This window comes from Martes martes (genome assembly GCF_963455335.1).
Source record: "Martes martes genome assembly, chromosome: 18".
Classification (NCBI taxonomy): Eukaryota; Metazoa; Chordata; class Mammalia; order Carnivora; family Mustelidae; genus Martes; species Martes martes.
The window spans coordinates 1,172,804-1,188,872 of record NC_137906.1 but is presented as its reverse complement, the minus strand read 5'-3'; the positions used below and the strand labels follow the sequence as shown (position 1 = coordinate 1,188,872).

Sequence of the window (16,069 nt, the reverse complement as noted above, 5' to 3'; positions counted from 1 at the left end):
GTACCAGTAAGAAATTTTAGTCGGTACTAAAATCTGAGATGCTACGATCAAGGAAGTTTGTACATCTCTTACCAAAGAGCAGAGGAAGCATGAAGAGGAGGAAAAGTCCCCGGGAATTACAGAGCTTATTCCTAAGGGACCCAGAACATGAAAAGTACCTTGGAGAAATATTCTGAGCCTCAAGGATCTTATGTCTGCCTCAGATTGGCCTCTACTCCCCAGGACAAGCAAGAGGTTCTGGGCACAGCCATTTATCTATCACTATTCTATATAGAGATTACATCGTTTTCGTTCCCAAAAAGCAAGAGAATGTTACAACCTTAAAATAATAATAATAATTTGTGTGTGAGAGTCTCACAATGCTGCTGAGAACAATTAAAAAGGACAACAAAATAAAAGGGAAATACAATCCTAAACCCCATCCCCAGTGAAAATACCCAATGAATCTTGGTAAGATTATTGTGACGATCCTTCCTCCTGCTTATTTTAAATCTAATTAAGAACAATCATAAATACAAATGCGCTGACAACTGGACATAAAAATCCCTCTCCCTTTTTTGCCTTTCCATAGAGATTAGCAGACCACTGGCTTGGAAGGTAGAATGAGAACCAATCTCTACAGCAAGGAAAAAAGGAAGAGATTTATGTTTGCAAGAAATCAAACGGCTTAGAGACTAAGTTTGATGCTCCTACTGAACAAAACATATAAAAAAATAACCGAAGTGGTCCAAACATCAACGGCATTAAGACCAGAATGTGGGCTGTTAGTTGCGGCCGAATAATGCAGGAGGAGAAGAGGAAGAGGACGAAGGGGAAGGATTTACCGAGTATTCATCAGGTGCTGGGTGCTCTGTGCTTCACCCTTCTCTTTAGTTCATGAAACCTTCACAGTAAAACAACACGGTAGTCGCTATTTCTTCCAAGTTTAGACACGATGAAACTGAGACTCAAAAGGCTAAGTAGCTTGTTCGAGAATCCCCAAGTATCAATACTGACACCCAAGCTGAGATGGGACCCCAGAGCCTTCTCCCGCAGCCCCGCACCGCAACGCCTCCCTCAGAATGGTCAGTTCACAGACAGTACTGGCTGGCCCTTTGTCAAGGAAAGCCTCACAGCAGTGTTTCTCCAAGTGTGGTCAGGACCACCCGTATCAGAAGCACCTGCAAACTCAGGTTCTGGGGCCTCTCTCAAGAATGAATCCTCTTCTAGGAATGGAGCCTTAGAAAGTGTATTGTTGTATTAGTTTCAAGAACTTCTCCACATCGATCAAGTAAGTTGAAAACACAAATAAATGGGAAGATATCCCATGTTCATGGATCAGAAGAATTAATATGGTGATAATGAAAATGTCTGTTAACACCCAAAGCCATCTACAGATTCAGGGCAATCCCTACTAAATTCCAATGACCCTTTTCACAGAAAGAGAAAAAACAATCCTAAACTTCCTACAGAACCACAAAAGGCTCTGAATAGCCAGAGCAATCCTAATGAAAAAAAAGAACAAAGCAGGAAGCATCGTACTTCCTGATCTGAAACTACAGCACAGAGATACAGTAATAAAAACAGTATGATGTTAACACTCGCATGAAAACACGAACGACATTAAAGCAAACAGACAAATGGAAGAGAATCAGGAATCCCGAGATAAACCCATGTGTATATATAGTCAACAAATATTTGATGAGGGAGCCAAGATCACTCAACGTGGAAAGGGCAGTCTCTTCACCAAATGGTGCTGGGAAAACTGGATATTCACATACAAAAAATGAAACTGGATCCCCGTATCACTCACAAAAGCTAAGTCAAAATGAAGTAAAGACTGAAATATAAGACCCCAAACTGCAAAATTCCTAGACGAAAACACAGGGAAAAGGTCTTTCACCTTGGTCTTGGCGACAGTTTTTGGGTATGACACCAAAAGTGCAGGCAACAACAACAACCAAACCCAAACAAGTGGAAATACACCAGATTAAAGAGCTTCTGCACAGCAAAGTCGGAGAGGCAACCTCCAGAATGGAAGAAAATCTCTGCAAATCGTACGTCTGAATCAGGTTTCATATCCAAAATATGTAAAGAACTCCTACAATTGAAAAGCAAAAAACCTAATCTGATGTTTAAAAATGGGCAAAGGACTAGCACAGACATTTTTCCAAAGGAGACATGCAAGTGGCCAACGGGCGCTTGAAAAGGACCTCAACGTCGCTCGTAAGCAAGGAAATGTCAATCCAAGTACCAGTCCCATAGGGGATTGGCTCTTCTTGAGAAGACAAGAGATGACACGAGCAATGAGGATGTATAGAGGAAAGGGAACCCTGTGCACTGCTGGTGGGAATGTAAATTGGTACAGTCACTATGGAGGCTCCTCAAAAACACTAAAAACAGAACTACCATATGATGCAGCAATCCCACTTCTGGGTGTTTATCCAAAAGAACGAAATCAGTATCTTGAAAAGACATCTGCATCCCCACGTGTACCGTAGCATTATTCACAACAGCCGAGACATGGACACGTGTCTGTCAACAGATGAACGGATAAAGAAAATGCCACATTATTCAGCCATGAGGAAAAGGGAAATTCTGTCATTTGCAACATGACGGATGAACCTGGAGGACATTATGTAAAGTGAGATGAGCCAAATACAGAAAGACAAATGCTGCACGGAACTTACCTGTATTTGGAATCTTTAAAAAGAAAGAGAAAGAAGACATTTTCAATTAGCTGTTTTCTTCCCTGTGTATGGGCCACCACACTCTCACTTCTTTGTCTATTTCATGATTTTTTAAATAAACATTTAACATTTTAAATTATATTATGCACGACTCTGTGTATCAGATACCTCCCAATGCAGGGTTGCCGTTTTTTATTTGTTTGTCGCTGTTTTTGTTGTTATTGAACTACTCTGGTAAATTCTGTAATTCTTTCTTGCGTTTAGCCTGCTTGGTTAGCTCAGTAGTCTGCTAGTGACTGGCCAGAGACAGCCCTAAGTGCCTTCAACCAGTAAGGCTCCCACCTCTGCTGAGGCTTCTGTGTGTCGGGGCAAGCGGAGGTGGGCGGCTGACAAGTCTGCCTCGGTTTGCTTAAGACATCAACATCAGGCAGGGGTGAGAGCATAAAGCCTTGTCATGTCTCCCTGGCAGGCCGGCTTCTAGCTTCCCAGGAATACACAGGAGCTTTTCAAAGTTCCCTATGAATATCTCATTCCCCAGCTTTTCCTTTAATCTCTTCAATCGGTGTCTCGCTTGCCCCAACCATTACCACTGCCTCGGGCAGCTGCGAAGTTGAACAGTTGACGATAACTGGTCCCTAACGAGAACCGCCCCCACCCCTGAGAAAAGCTTCTTCCCTGGACAGGATGAGTGACTTCAATAAAGACAAGCCCCGTGCATGGGCTTCCAGGGGACGGCCACAGAACCGTGTAACGACAGTTCTCTGCAGACGGGACTCTGAAGGAGTCCCCGCTCGGTTCCGCCTCCCCTCCCCCCGCTGCCAGGTGGCTGGTGTTTCCTGGGGCTACAAGCTATTGGGTTTAGGCTACTGCAGCGCTGGGGGAGTGGGAATGGACTAGACATCATGAAGCTTAGGACACGAAACAGGTATTAACGTATCACAAGACTTACTGTCCCCATTGAGATTCAACCATTTTTCTAGAATAAATGCTCCTCAGACTGTTGTGTGTCTTTGGTTAAGAAAAAGTTGATTCTGACCATTTTTGCTAGTGTTCTCACTGCTTTTACGGAGCAGCAGGTTCTGAAGGTCTGTACTCTGTTAATCGGGCTGACATCTATCCCGTAAGCTTCGTATCTATCCCCTCACTACCCATCACAGTATTTCTGACATCCACTGTGACTTCTTGAACCCATAAGTGAATCAGAAGTACACTGATAAATTACAAATATACTAGAATATTCTATTAATCTCTCCGTGTTGATTTATAGTGTGATTCCAGGATGTTCAGGTATCATGCGCTATACGAGTTCAATACTTTGTTGAAACTTGCTATAATGCCCAGCATATGGCCATTAGGTGATTAGTCTACAAGCAAATTCCATGCTCTTGAAAAAAATTATATGCCAAAGTTCCTGGCTCCAATGCTCAATTTCTGTTACACAGGCTAAATGTGTTGCTTTAGGTGTTCAAATCTTCACTACTGCTATTGATTTTAATTTGCTTCTTTTAACAGTTGAAGAGAATTATGTTAAAAACCTACCATCTCTCCTCATAGTTCTTTCAATATTGAGATCATGTTATTGTGTTTACAAGTTTTAAATTGTTAAATTCTTTTATGTTCCCAGTGGGTTTCAAATTTTATTATTAAGAAACATCTACCTTATCTCGAGTAATGATGCCTGTCTTAAAGTACGCTTTGACCAAATTATTACTTAGCCTACCTTTCCAAGAGCGAAACTTCTAAGTGTTTTCATGTATTATCTTGTATACTCACAATGCCACTCTAAGATGGTCACAATTATAAAATCCGTTCACAGGTTAGGAAGCTGGGCCCCGAGAAGTTATTTTCTTGGTGTCACTAAGACAGCAAGAGATTCAGTTAGGATTTGAACCAGATCTCTTCTAGACCAGAGCCCAGCTCTTAACACCTGACTGTATTTCCTCTTTTTTTAGCCTATCTAGACCTGCATATTTATTGTTTTTTAACGATCTTATTTATTTATTTATTTATTAGAAAAAAGGAGAGCATGAGCGGGGGAAGTGGTAGAGGGAGAGGGGGAGGCAGGCTCCCCACTGAGCAGAGAGCCCGATGCGGGGCTCGATCGCAGGACCCTGAGATCATGACCTGAGCCAAAGGCAGACACTTCACCAACCAAGCCACCCAGGCGCCCCTAGACCAGCATATTTCTGAAAGGTACTCTATCAATTCACAGACACAAGAGAAGACTATATTTTAAACTTAACATATTTACTACAAACAAAACAGGCTGGGAGGGGGAGAAAAGCTTCTACTGAAAGGATCAGGTGATATTTATAATCCTCATTTCATTGGAAGCTATTTTCTGTAACCTAAAAAATACAAGAATACTATTTGAGCTAAAAAATACACGAAAACTATTTTTATTAAAATTCATGCATTTCTTCAAACATTCACTAAGCATCTAGTATGGGAAGAGCTATCCAATTTCCAGAGGTTCTCTGACACATATGGTAAATGTCTTAGCAAAAACTAAAAACAAAACATACAGCAAACAAAATCACAGAAATACTGATGGGAGAAGCAAAACAAAGAGCATGCAGTTCACACGCGGCTCCAGAAGAAAGTGCCCAACAGTAAACGAGCAAAGGGCAGCTCCTCTGACAAGTGGCCAGTGACACTCAGCCTTATGGCGGAGACAGCAAAACGGGGAACAGTCTGGCAAACCGAAAACCACAGCTTCATCGCAGGAATAACCATTACCTGGTGTGATATTGTATAGTAAGATATGCTTCCTCATGCTTAGCTCCTGGCATAGAGTTCCTAAAACCCTTGGCATTTCCTGAGTGACAGAGGTGAGAGAAGCATCTCTTGTTACCCATACTAGTCCCCTTCAACCATGAAGACTTACTTTGCTAATGAGGTGACTCCTGCGGGGCCCCTAGATAGCTTCCGGATGGGGCTGGCCGCCCGAAGAACCAACCACGTGACTATAGGGCTGGAACTTTCAGAGCCACCCCCCAACCTCCGGGGAGGGAGGCAGGCTGGGGGTTGAGCTAATCACCAACTGACAAAGACTGACTCAGTCCTGTCCGTGTAACGGAGCCGCCACAAGCCCTCTAACATGACGGGGTTCCCAAGCTTCAGGCTGGTGAACACACTGAGGTACTGGGGGGAGGGGGGAGGACGGGGGTTACTGTGCCTGGAGATGGGATGGAAGTGTAGTGCCCCCCATACCGGGTCCCTTGATCTCTTCCATGTGGCTATTCCTGATCTGTATACTTTGTAATAAACCAATAATGGTCATAAATGGTTGTCCCTGATTTCTGTAAGCGGTTCTAGCCCATCACTGAACTTGAGGAAGGAGTCATGGGAAGCCCCGATCTACAGCTCGTTGGTCAGAAGAACCGGTGCGATCTGGGACGGTGCCCGGTGCCGGAAGTGGGGCACTCTTACCAGACTGAGCCCCTAAGCTACGCAGTCTGCCCGGACACCAGGTAGTGTCATAACCGGACTGGGTCGCAAGACACCCAGCTGGTGTCCGCAGAGAACCGGAGAGCTGCTGGTGTGGAAAAACCCGCACATCCGGTGTCAGAGGGCAGTGAGTGATAAAACCGGCTAAGAGTGAAGTGTTCTGGTATTGGAAAAGCAGCACTTTTTACTTGGCTTCTAATAATTTTTGCCAGAACGTCTTTTCCAAAAGTCAGAAATTCAGATTCTATGCGAAATCTCTGGATGTTAACTGTTGGCCTTAAACAACAAACAAAAAGCTTTTAAACATGGTTCAGGACAAATAAAACCTACTTCTGACCAACTGCCCATCTGAAACCTCTGGGCCTCTCCAGCCATCCCATAAAATTATCTTTTTTTTTTCAATTGAGTTCCTAAAAAATAGGGAATCCCAGCGGTTCAAGGTTAACCTCCTTGACCACTACAGCCCGTTGTGCCATACACTGCACGACAAACACGGCCCTAAACTCCTCCTCTCCCTGTATCCACACCCCTTGCCCCGCAGCTGGGAGTGCCCTCTCAGCTGGGACTTGCTTTGGCCAACGGAAGTGAGTGAGTATGACACGAGCAGAGGCTCACGAGACGCGTACCCTGCCCCCATGTGAGCACGTTCAGACGAGCTTACCGGGAGGTGAGCAGCTACACGAATAGAGGCCATGGCCGCGTAGACCAGCCAGCCCGGCGATCCGCCAACGGACCCACGAACAACACTGAGACCAGCAAAGCCAGCGCACCCAGAATCATGAGCTAAATAAATGGTGGTTACGTTGAGTGACTTGGTTTTAAGATGAGTGACTGTAAGAAAAGGCAACTGACAAGACGCCACGCCCGCTAACGACAGCACTGTAAAACCTCTTGCTTTGCTGCAATTAAGAGAGCCTTTCCTCGAGAGAAAAGGCTTTCATGGTCCAATCACTCCCAGCGCTACTATTAATACTAAGCGTCTCAACGATAAAAGCCCGTGTTGACAAAATCATAAAGCCGCAGGGTCTAACAGCCTTCTCCGCTGCCCAAGGTGGTAGCGTCCGTCCTCCACGTCCTTGAGGACCGCCGCCTGGAGAACGGCCCTCGGCGGGAGAACCGCCGGCACGAAGCCACACGCTCGGGAGCCGGGGCCGGACTGAAATTCTCTTAAGGAAAAGCGTCATGAAAAGGGACGTGGCCTGAACTACACCTGCGTGGGGGTCGAGGGAAGGCCAACGGACAAAGTCAAGAACCTCCTCAGAAGGTAGTACGGTGTGGTGGCACGGCAGTAACTCAGGGGAAAAAAATTTTAATTAAAAAAACAACTTAGCAAACCGCCGATTACCGAGAGCGCATCATTATCGCCCAGAGCGCGCTCAGTGGTAAAACGGCCGCGAGGGGTTCGCTGGCCGGCTCGGCTGCCCGGGCTGACCCGCTGTACGGAAGCGGCGCTACAAACGCTACGGGCAACTTCCCGAAGTCATGGCCGTGAGTCCACAGCCTTGTGGTCCCGAAGAGACGAAGACACCGGAGACAACCGGCATGGGGCGTCCTCCCAACTCGAGGACTAGAACAGGACGATCTGGACTCAAGTACTCCTCCTTCCACGCCCTCCCGGGCCAGGGGGTGAAGTGAGAGGAGGGCACTCAGCTCACAGGTCTGAGAGGCCTCAGGTCGGCAAAGTGTCAGTTGAAAAGGGGGGCGCCTCAGGCCCGTTTTGTTTCACTACTCTATAGCCCAGAGTATCTGAAACTCGTCGTTTCAAATACTGAGTATCGATACTTAGCTAATACTTAGTTACAATACTAGTTGTAACACTTAGTTAATACTCAGTATTAACACATCGTAGTATCTGGCCTGTCAAATCTCAGTGCTCTTCTAACTTTTTCTGAACTACTCACATCACTCTGGGGAAGAGCAGGGGTAGGACAGTCCCCTCCTGTTTCGGGCCCCTAACGCCGGGCACAGACGTCACCGCCACGCCAGCAGGACTGCTGTGCGTCCGAGAAGGCAGCCCCGAACGTCACGCTCTCCGATCCATCTCTGCTGGGGTGTCGTTAACAGAAATTCTCCTCGGATCCTAGCAGTAGCATGCGGAGCCCAGCCATAACTGTGGATCTCAGCTTTGGGTTTTGCCTCCGTCCACACTGGTATTTCAATAAATAACCAGATACGCCAACTCTTTGAGCTCCAAACCTAAAACGGCTCCTTCCCACACATTCTCTCCTTCGCCCAGTAAGGACGTAAGTCAAGAAGGGACGCACGCCCCTGGACCCCGGCACCCTTGATATAGGAGCTTCAAGAGCGCTTTCCAAATCCACACAAAGGAACTTTCCTTCTCTGAGCACTTTCTTTCTTTCTTATTACTCACAGGGTATACCCTTCCGTTTTCTAAAAACTCTTGGGTTCAGCGTCCGAGAAATCTGCTGACTTCTCATGCCCTTGCCCCTGCTACTTCACTTCGTCCTTGCCTCCCTCCCAGTTTACCAGTGCCCACACTGAGCGACTGGTTGAATCAACGCCTTTGTGTCCCATTTTTCACTGACGGCAGTCAAGGCTAGCGTGGACGCTGTGTCGCATCGCGATCCCCGGGCTCCAAGAGGAGGCTCACCAGCAAGAGAGGGGAAGAGAGACCCAAGGACACGTTCTGAGCGCTCGCGACGTGCCAGGCGTTTTGCTGGACACGTGCAAGCACACAGCTTATGTACCGCTCTGTAATCTTCTTCAGTTTGTGACCACTCGCAAGGAGTGCTGTGTGTGCAAACAATGAATCATCTTCTCTGATTACCATTTTGCAGAGAATTACCTACATCCCACTTCTAGCAGATTTATTCTTTTTACATATATATGCCTCAAATTTGGGATAAACTCCCTTTTTGTTGTGTGTATATAAATCCCAACACCTATATCAACTCCTCCCTCATGAGCCATCTAAAAACCCAGGGGTTTTAAACCTAAAAAAATGTTTAAAAAGGAATGGTAACCCACACAAAATTTATACATTGACATTTTAAAAACATTTCCCTTTTAACTTTACCTTTTTATACGACTTCAAAAAGTATTGTTTTAGCTATCCTTGTGACAATGTCACTGGTTTTCTTATTACTTCCCATTAGTCAATTTTAGCCAACTCTGATTTCCTAGGATGCTAAATTTTAGACTCACTTTGTGCGTGCCTGTGTATGATCATTCTTTTTACAAACAATAATGTCTTCTTTATTGAATAAATTGAGCACGTGACACTGTAAGTTTAAGGTGTATAACGCGTTACATTTGTATATTGTCATATGATTGTCAGTAAGATTTATAACGTTACATAATTTAGTACACTATTATTATCTCTATTCATTATACTATGCATTACGTCTCTATGGCTTAGTTACTACTTGTTACAAGTTTGTACCCTTAAACACCACCAATCTTACACCCTCCATCATTCCCTGGTAACCATCATTTACCTTTTTTTTTAACAAATTTAACCTTTTGAGATTCCGCATATAAATGGTATCATACAGTACTTGTCTTTCTCTGACTTGCATTACCATAATGTGCTCAAGGTCCATCCAAGTTGTTGCAAATGGCAGGATATCCTCCTTTCTTATCGGTCAATAATATTTCGTGGTGTATATGTACCACACGGTTTTTACCTGTTCATCTTTTGATGGGCAGTTGGGGTGTCTCCATAGCTTGGCTATTGTGAATGATGCTGCAATAAACATGGAAATACTTATCTCATCAAAATCCTGTTTTCATTTCCTTTGGGTATATATCCAAAAGTGGAGCTGCTGGATCATATGGTAGATCTATTTTTAATTTTTTGAGAAACCTCCATATTCCTCCACATTCTTTTCCATGGTGGCTGCACCAACTTACATTCCCACCAACAAAGTATAAAGGTTCCCTTGTCACCACATCCTCGCCAGCACCTCGCCAGCCTCGTCAGTGACGGCCATTTTAACAAGTGTGAGGTGGCACCTCACTGTGGTTTCGATTTGCATCACCCTGATGATGTGTGATGTTGCGCATTTTTCATGCACCTGTTGGCCATTTTGATGTCCTCTTTGCAAAAATGCCTATTTAGTTCTTCTGCTCACTTTCTGATCAGGTTGTTTTTTGTTGCTAAATCAACCAAGTTCTGGACTTACTTTGGAATGTTCCACATTTGTCCATGAAGTCCGTTTGCTCTGAAGTGTGGTTCAATTCTGCTGTTTCCTTATCGACTCCCTGATCCGTCCACTGCTGAGATTAGGGTATCTGGGTCCTTTACTGCCATCGCATTATTGAGTTGTACCTCAGGATCTCTTAGTATTTGTTTAATGTACTTCGGTGCTTGGGCGCTGGAACTGTACACACAAGTGTTCTATCTTCTTGACGTGCAGATTCACTTACCGTTGTGTGATGACCTTCCTTGTCCCCTGTGACCCTTTGCGACTTGGAGAGAGGGATGCCCCACCTACATTCTTTTGATTCCCACCGCCTGGGTGGTCACCTTCCATCCTCTCACTCTGTGCCTGCTGGTGTCTTCAGAGCTGGAGAAGAGTCTCCTATAGGCAGCATATAGCGGAGTCCTGTGTGGTTTTTGTTGCTGTTGTTTTAAATCCATTCAGCCACTGAATCCATTTAAATCCATTGAGCCCTTGATTGCTGGGTTCAATTTTGGGCGGTTATTGATATGTAATGATTTACTAGTGCCATTTTATCTTCTGCTTTCCCACTGTTTCTCTTTCGTTCTGTTTCTACCTTTGTAAGTTGGTGGTTTCCATGGTGATTTGCTCAGTCTCCCCTCTTCTTTATGTTTCGTGTCTATGCTCTACATTTTTTGCTTGGTGGTTACCGTGAGGATTACGAAAAACACCTCTAGATGAAATAGCCATTTTTTCTGCTGATAGCAATTTATCTTGATTTGCCTATAATTCCATCCTTTTGATTCTTCAGTATTTATTTTAACTATTATGTTCAATTAGCCAACATATAGCACACCGCTAGTTTCTGACGTAGTGTTCAACAATTCACTAGTTGCGTACCCAGTGCTCATCACAACACGTGCCCTCCTTAATACCCAACACCCAGTTACCCCATTCCCCCACCCCCTCCCTTCTGTAGCCCTAAGTTTGGGTCCTGGAGTTCAGCATCTCTCATAGGTTTTCCCTCCCTTTCCCTTATAGTCCTCTGCGCTGTTACATTCCACATATGAGTGAATCCATATGATGATTGTTATTCTTCAACATTTTTGATGTGACAAATTACCTTTTCATGCTGTGATTTTGTTACCAAATGGTGGCAGGTACAATTATTTTTAATATTTTTCCTTTAAACTTTATGCTATAATTAAGGGTTTAATATACTACTGTAAAAAAGAGTTACAGTCTTCTAATTGTCCATTTACCACCTTAATCAGCATTTTGTGTATTTTCACCTTCCCATTTCAGCTTGAAGAGCTCCCTGCAACATATCTTGTAAGGCAGGTCTATTGGTGGTGGACTCCCCTCAGTTGTGGTTTGTCTGGGAAAGCCTTTATCTTTACTTCATATCTGAAGGATAACTTTGCCACATATTCTTGGGAGGCAGTTTTTATCTTTCACTATTTTGAAAAAAATCATTCCACTCTTCACAAGGCTGTAGGGTTTCTGCAGAGAAATCTGCTGAAAGCCTAATGCAGGTTCCTTTGTAAGTTATTGTCTTTTTCCCCCAGGTTGCCTTTTAAATTCTTTACCATTGACTTTTGACAGTTTCAATATAATGTGTCTTAAAGAAGGTCTTTTCACATTGAGATAAGTGTTTTATTAGCTTTGTAGACTTCTCTGTCCAGTTCCTTCCCCGGGTTTGAGAAGTTCTCAGCTCTTATTTCCTTAAATATGCTCTCTGCTCCTTTCTCTCTCTCTTATCCCTCTGGTAAATTCCCTTTCATCTAATGTTGACTCTCCTGATGGAGTCTGATAGTTCTCACAGGGTTTCTTTACTTTCTTAAAATCTTAGTTCTCTCTCCTCTTCCACCTGAATCATTTCTAGATCCCTACCTTCCAGCTCGTGAATTCTCTCTTCCATCTGATCTGCTCTATTTCTAATGCTTTCAAAATGCATTCTTCCTTTCATTTTTTGAGTTTTCCAGCTCCAGAATTTCTGTTTGGTTCTTCATTAGAATTTCAATCTCTTTGGTAAAGTATTTCTTCTATTCACTAATTTTATTCCTGAGGTCATAGTATTGCCTTCATAAGTTTTCTTATAGTTTGCTGAAGTCCATCATAATAGCTAGCTTTGAATTATGTATCATATTGCAATAGTCCGTGTTTTGTGGTTCTGTTACTAGAAAATTGTCATTTTCCTTTTGTGATACCATATTACCATGATTTTTCATAGTATTTCATGACAAGTGCCTCTGCCACCGCATCTAAAGCAGCAAACACCTTTCTTATTTAGGTAAAAGCCTTGTTTAGTTTGATTCTAATAGTTTTAACAGGTTGGTGATTGGAAGCCTTCCTCTTCTCTTCCAGAAGGTGGTGCTGCAGCACAAGCCTTTGGTTTCTCTTAGCAGCGCTGACTCCCCACTAAGGCTGGGAGAGCTCTGCATTTAAAATAAAAGGGGGGAGGGTGGCAGCACAGTGGAAGGTGGGGTGTGCTTAGCACCTAGGCCTTTGGGTGTGCCCCATGATCCTCAAGTAGGGGGTTCCCAGAGCTCCATGGGCACTTTCATCTAAACCCCCTGGGGCAGACAGCAGGGAACATACTGTCCTTCAGTTCTGCGTCTGCCTTCCTCCCTTCCCTTTCATTCCCCCACCTCCCACCCCTCAAGTCACTGCGGTTTCGCAGAGAGAGCAACAGGTTCCCCAGGTCTGTAGCAACCGCTGGCAGCCTCTACCTCCTCTGCCAGAAAGGTGGTGCCGGCTCCCTACCAGACCTGTCCCTGCAGCCTCTGCTGCCTCCCCTCACTCCACTGCCCAATCCACTCACTTTTGGGTGCACACGCGAATGCCTCCCTTGGGTGTTCTGGTGTGCTGTACAGAGGTGCTTTTTTTTTGTTTGGTTACGGGTATCTGATTAGTTGTAAATGGAAGGCAAGAGAAAAGGGGAATGAGGCAGGCCTCCGTGACTCTGACATCACTCCAATACTGTCTTTCTTAAATTTGAAAATTATTTTCTCCTTTTTTTCATGTTATACTTTATTGGTCAGTATTTACAAAACAACTTTGAATTTTAAAAGATCACTGTCTTTTATCCCTCTGTGGAAATTTCCCCAACATTTCACTAGCCATCTCCCGAGAACTTATAGGCACTACACTAGTGACGTGAAGACAAATAAGCAGGGGTCACCGGTCTCAAGCAACTCAGTCTTATGGGGAAAACACAGGAAACTAAGTAAAATTTAATGTTTTTTGGTGTTATAATACGTGCACAGTTCAAGTATAATGCAAAACAAGTCATTTCCAGGCCAGAGAAGATGGTCATCTGCATCTGGAAAGCTTTCCCTCTAAGTCACCCAAACCAACTCAACATCTTACATGTTCAACCTATTCTTTATGGGATCCTCTACCGCTCCAGGGCCCCATAATCCCAGCAGTCAACATGGCCGGAACCCCTCCAGTCATTAACTGGTCCTCGTCTATGCGGGGCTCTCAGAGCCACGCAGCCTGCCAAGCTGATATCTACATCTCCATAATGTCTTTTTTAGGGCTCCTCATTCTCACTGTCTTACTTTCATCTTTATGACTCTTACCTAAACAAACACTCTCCTGTCTAGTTGCCTGCGTTTTGGCTCTCCTGTTTTATATCATGCTAGCAGAATGCTCTGCAGGAAGCAAGATCTTTCCAAAGAACAGCGCTGAAGTCCTCTCCAATCTACCCCCTACCTTTTCAACTTGGTTTCCAGCTGCCAGTCTCTTTCACACACTCTGTGGTCCCGATGAACTATATTTACATAATGGTATCACAAACACCCTAACTTCCTACCTCTCTCAGGAGGTTCTTATTAAAAACTACAGCTTCCTACCTTTTAGATTCCAATTAAACAGTGGCTTCTTTGAGAAGTTTCACCCTTCTGGAAAAAACACTGCATTCTCTTTTGAATTCCCCCAGGAATTAATTTGTGCCTCTATTCTTTTTACTAATGTTACCTTCCCTAATAGAGTGAATTTTTAAGAGTAGGCCCATCTCTCACCCCCTAAAAAACCAACATGTGTATGTAATTAGTAATCAATAAGCCCTTTATGAATACATTAATGCCTTTCCGCCAAACACAGATCCTAGCAGAGTATCTTAATAAGCTGGATGGCTCACCTGATTTCCACAGGGAATTGTGCATTTGTGACCAGGAAACTAGAGATTTTACGCTCGTGGAGTAGAGTCAAAAACCTGTTGATTTCCGGGTACATGATGGGTTCTCCCACCAGGGACAACGCACAGTGCTTTACCCTCATTCCTTCTTCAAAACGTTCTTCTTTGACACCCGGTACTCCTGGAGAACACAGTGAAAAAGAACAAGCTCTAGAAAACATGGGGAAAGAATATCACTTTCACTTTTCTTAATTAAAGATTTTTAATTTTTCTTTTTTTTTTAAAGATTTTATTTATTTATTTGACAGAGAGATCACAAGTAGGCAGAGCAGCAGGCAGAGAGAGGGGGGAAGCAGGCTCCCCGCTGAGCAGAGAGCCTGATGCGGGGCCCGATCCCAGGACTCTAGGATCATGACCTGAGCCAAAGGCAGAGGCTTCACCCACTGAGCCACCCAGATGCCCCAAAGATTTTTAATTTTTCTTAATGGTTCTTTGGTTACAGAAGGCAATTTCATTTTTTAAACCATCCAAATAATACAAAGCAAGGGCCAGGGGAAAGGGCTAGAATTAGTAAATCAGAAAGATCAGGAATCTCACCTTCAGTTCAACCCTAACTAAACTACACGAATATGAGCAGGCGAAGCGAACTCCGTTAGCTAACGATCTGGAATGCGGAACACATCACTTTTCATAATTTGCTTAGCTCTGTATTCTTTCATGTTGGTTTAAGAAAATGAGCTCGAATGTTTATCAACAGCTAAGTGGATAAACAAAATTTAGTGTAAACGTGCAATGAAATATTATTCAGCCTTGCAAAAGGAATGTGGTGCTGACAGGTGACAACACGGACAAGTCTATGCTAAGTGAAAAGAGCCAACACATAGGGATGAACTTAGGATTCCACTTATCTGAGGTCCCCAGAATAGGCTAATTCAGACAGACAGAAAGTGCAAGGTTACCAGAGGCTGGGAAGAGGGAGAAACGAGTGGTTATTTTTTCTTGGGTACAGAACTTCTGTTCTGGATGATGACAAAGTTCTGAAAATTGACAGTGGTCACAGCTGCACAATATCAAGAAAATACCTAATGACACGAACCGTACACTTTACAATGACTGCACTCGTAAATATTGTGTTTTGTATATTTTACGACAATAAAAATATGAGGGGAGGAAGCTGAACTCAGTATAAGGAAAAGTGTCTTCTAGACCCATCATTTCTCCCTTTATTCCACAAGTATTCTGAATTGTGAAACTAAATGGGAGTTGGTCCAAAAGTATACAGGAGAGAAAATGAAGAATCCTGAACTTCCCTTTGGCTGCATGCCGGAATCACCAGGAGTGTCAAAAACTAGATCCACTGCCAAAGACTGTATTTAATCGGGGTGGGTGTAAACCAGGATTACGGGAGTTTTTAAAATTCTTCAAGTGATACTAATATGCAGCCAAGGTCCAAAACCACTGCCTAAACCAGAAGGCCCCACATCTGCTTGCACACTAGACTCACCTGGGAAATCTTAACACTTCCAAACTCCAGACCCCAGCACAGACCAATTAAATCCCAATCCTGGGGGAGAAGAGTTGGCTGCAGGGGCTTTGGAAGCTCCCCAGGTGACTCCACAGTGCAATCAACCTTGGGGACCGCTGGCACACACCACGGGGCCTCAGCCCTCGCTGGACACTGA

The 16,069-nt window shown here is 44.1% G+C and overlaps 1 protein-coding gene across 4 annotated transcripts in view; it reads right to left on the bottom strand.

Moving 5' to 3' along the window:
- LOC308359310 (S-adenosyl-L-methionine-dependent tRNA 4-demethylwyosine synthase TYW1-like) overlaps positions 1-16,069 on the bottom strand; it is a 202,991-nt gene that overhangs the window by 79,468 nt on the left and 107,454 nt on the right. For all 4 annotated transcript variants that reach the window (XM_080830286.1, XM_080830285.1, XM_080830287.1 and 1 more), the window contains one exon: positions 14,391-14,568. In XM_080830286.1, the coding sequence (XP_080686412.1) occupies positions 14,391-14,568 (178 nt within the window). The remainder of the gene's footprint in view (positions 1-14,390; positions 14,569-16,069) is intronic.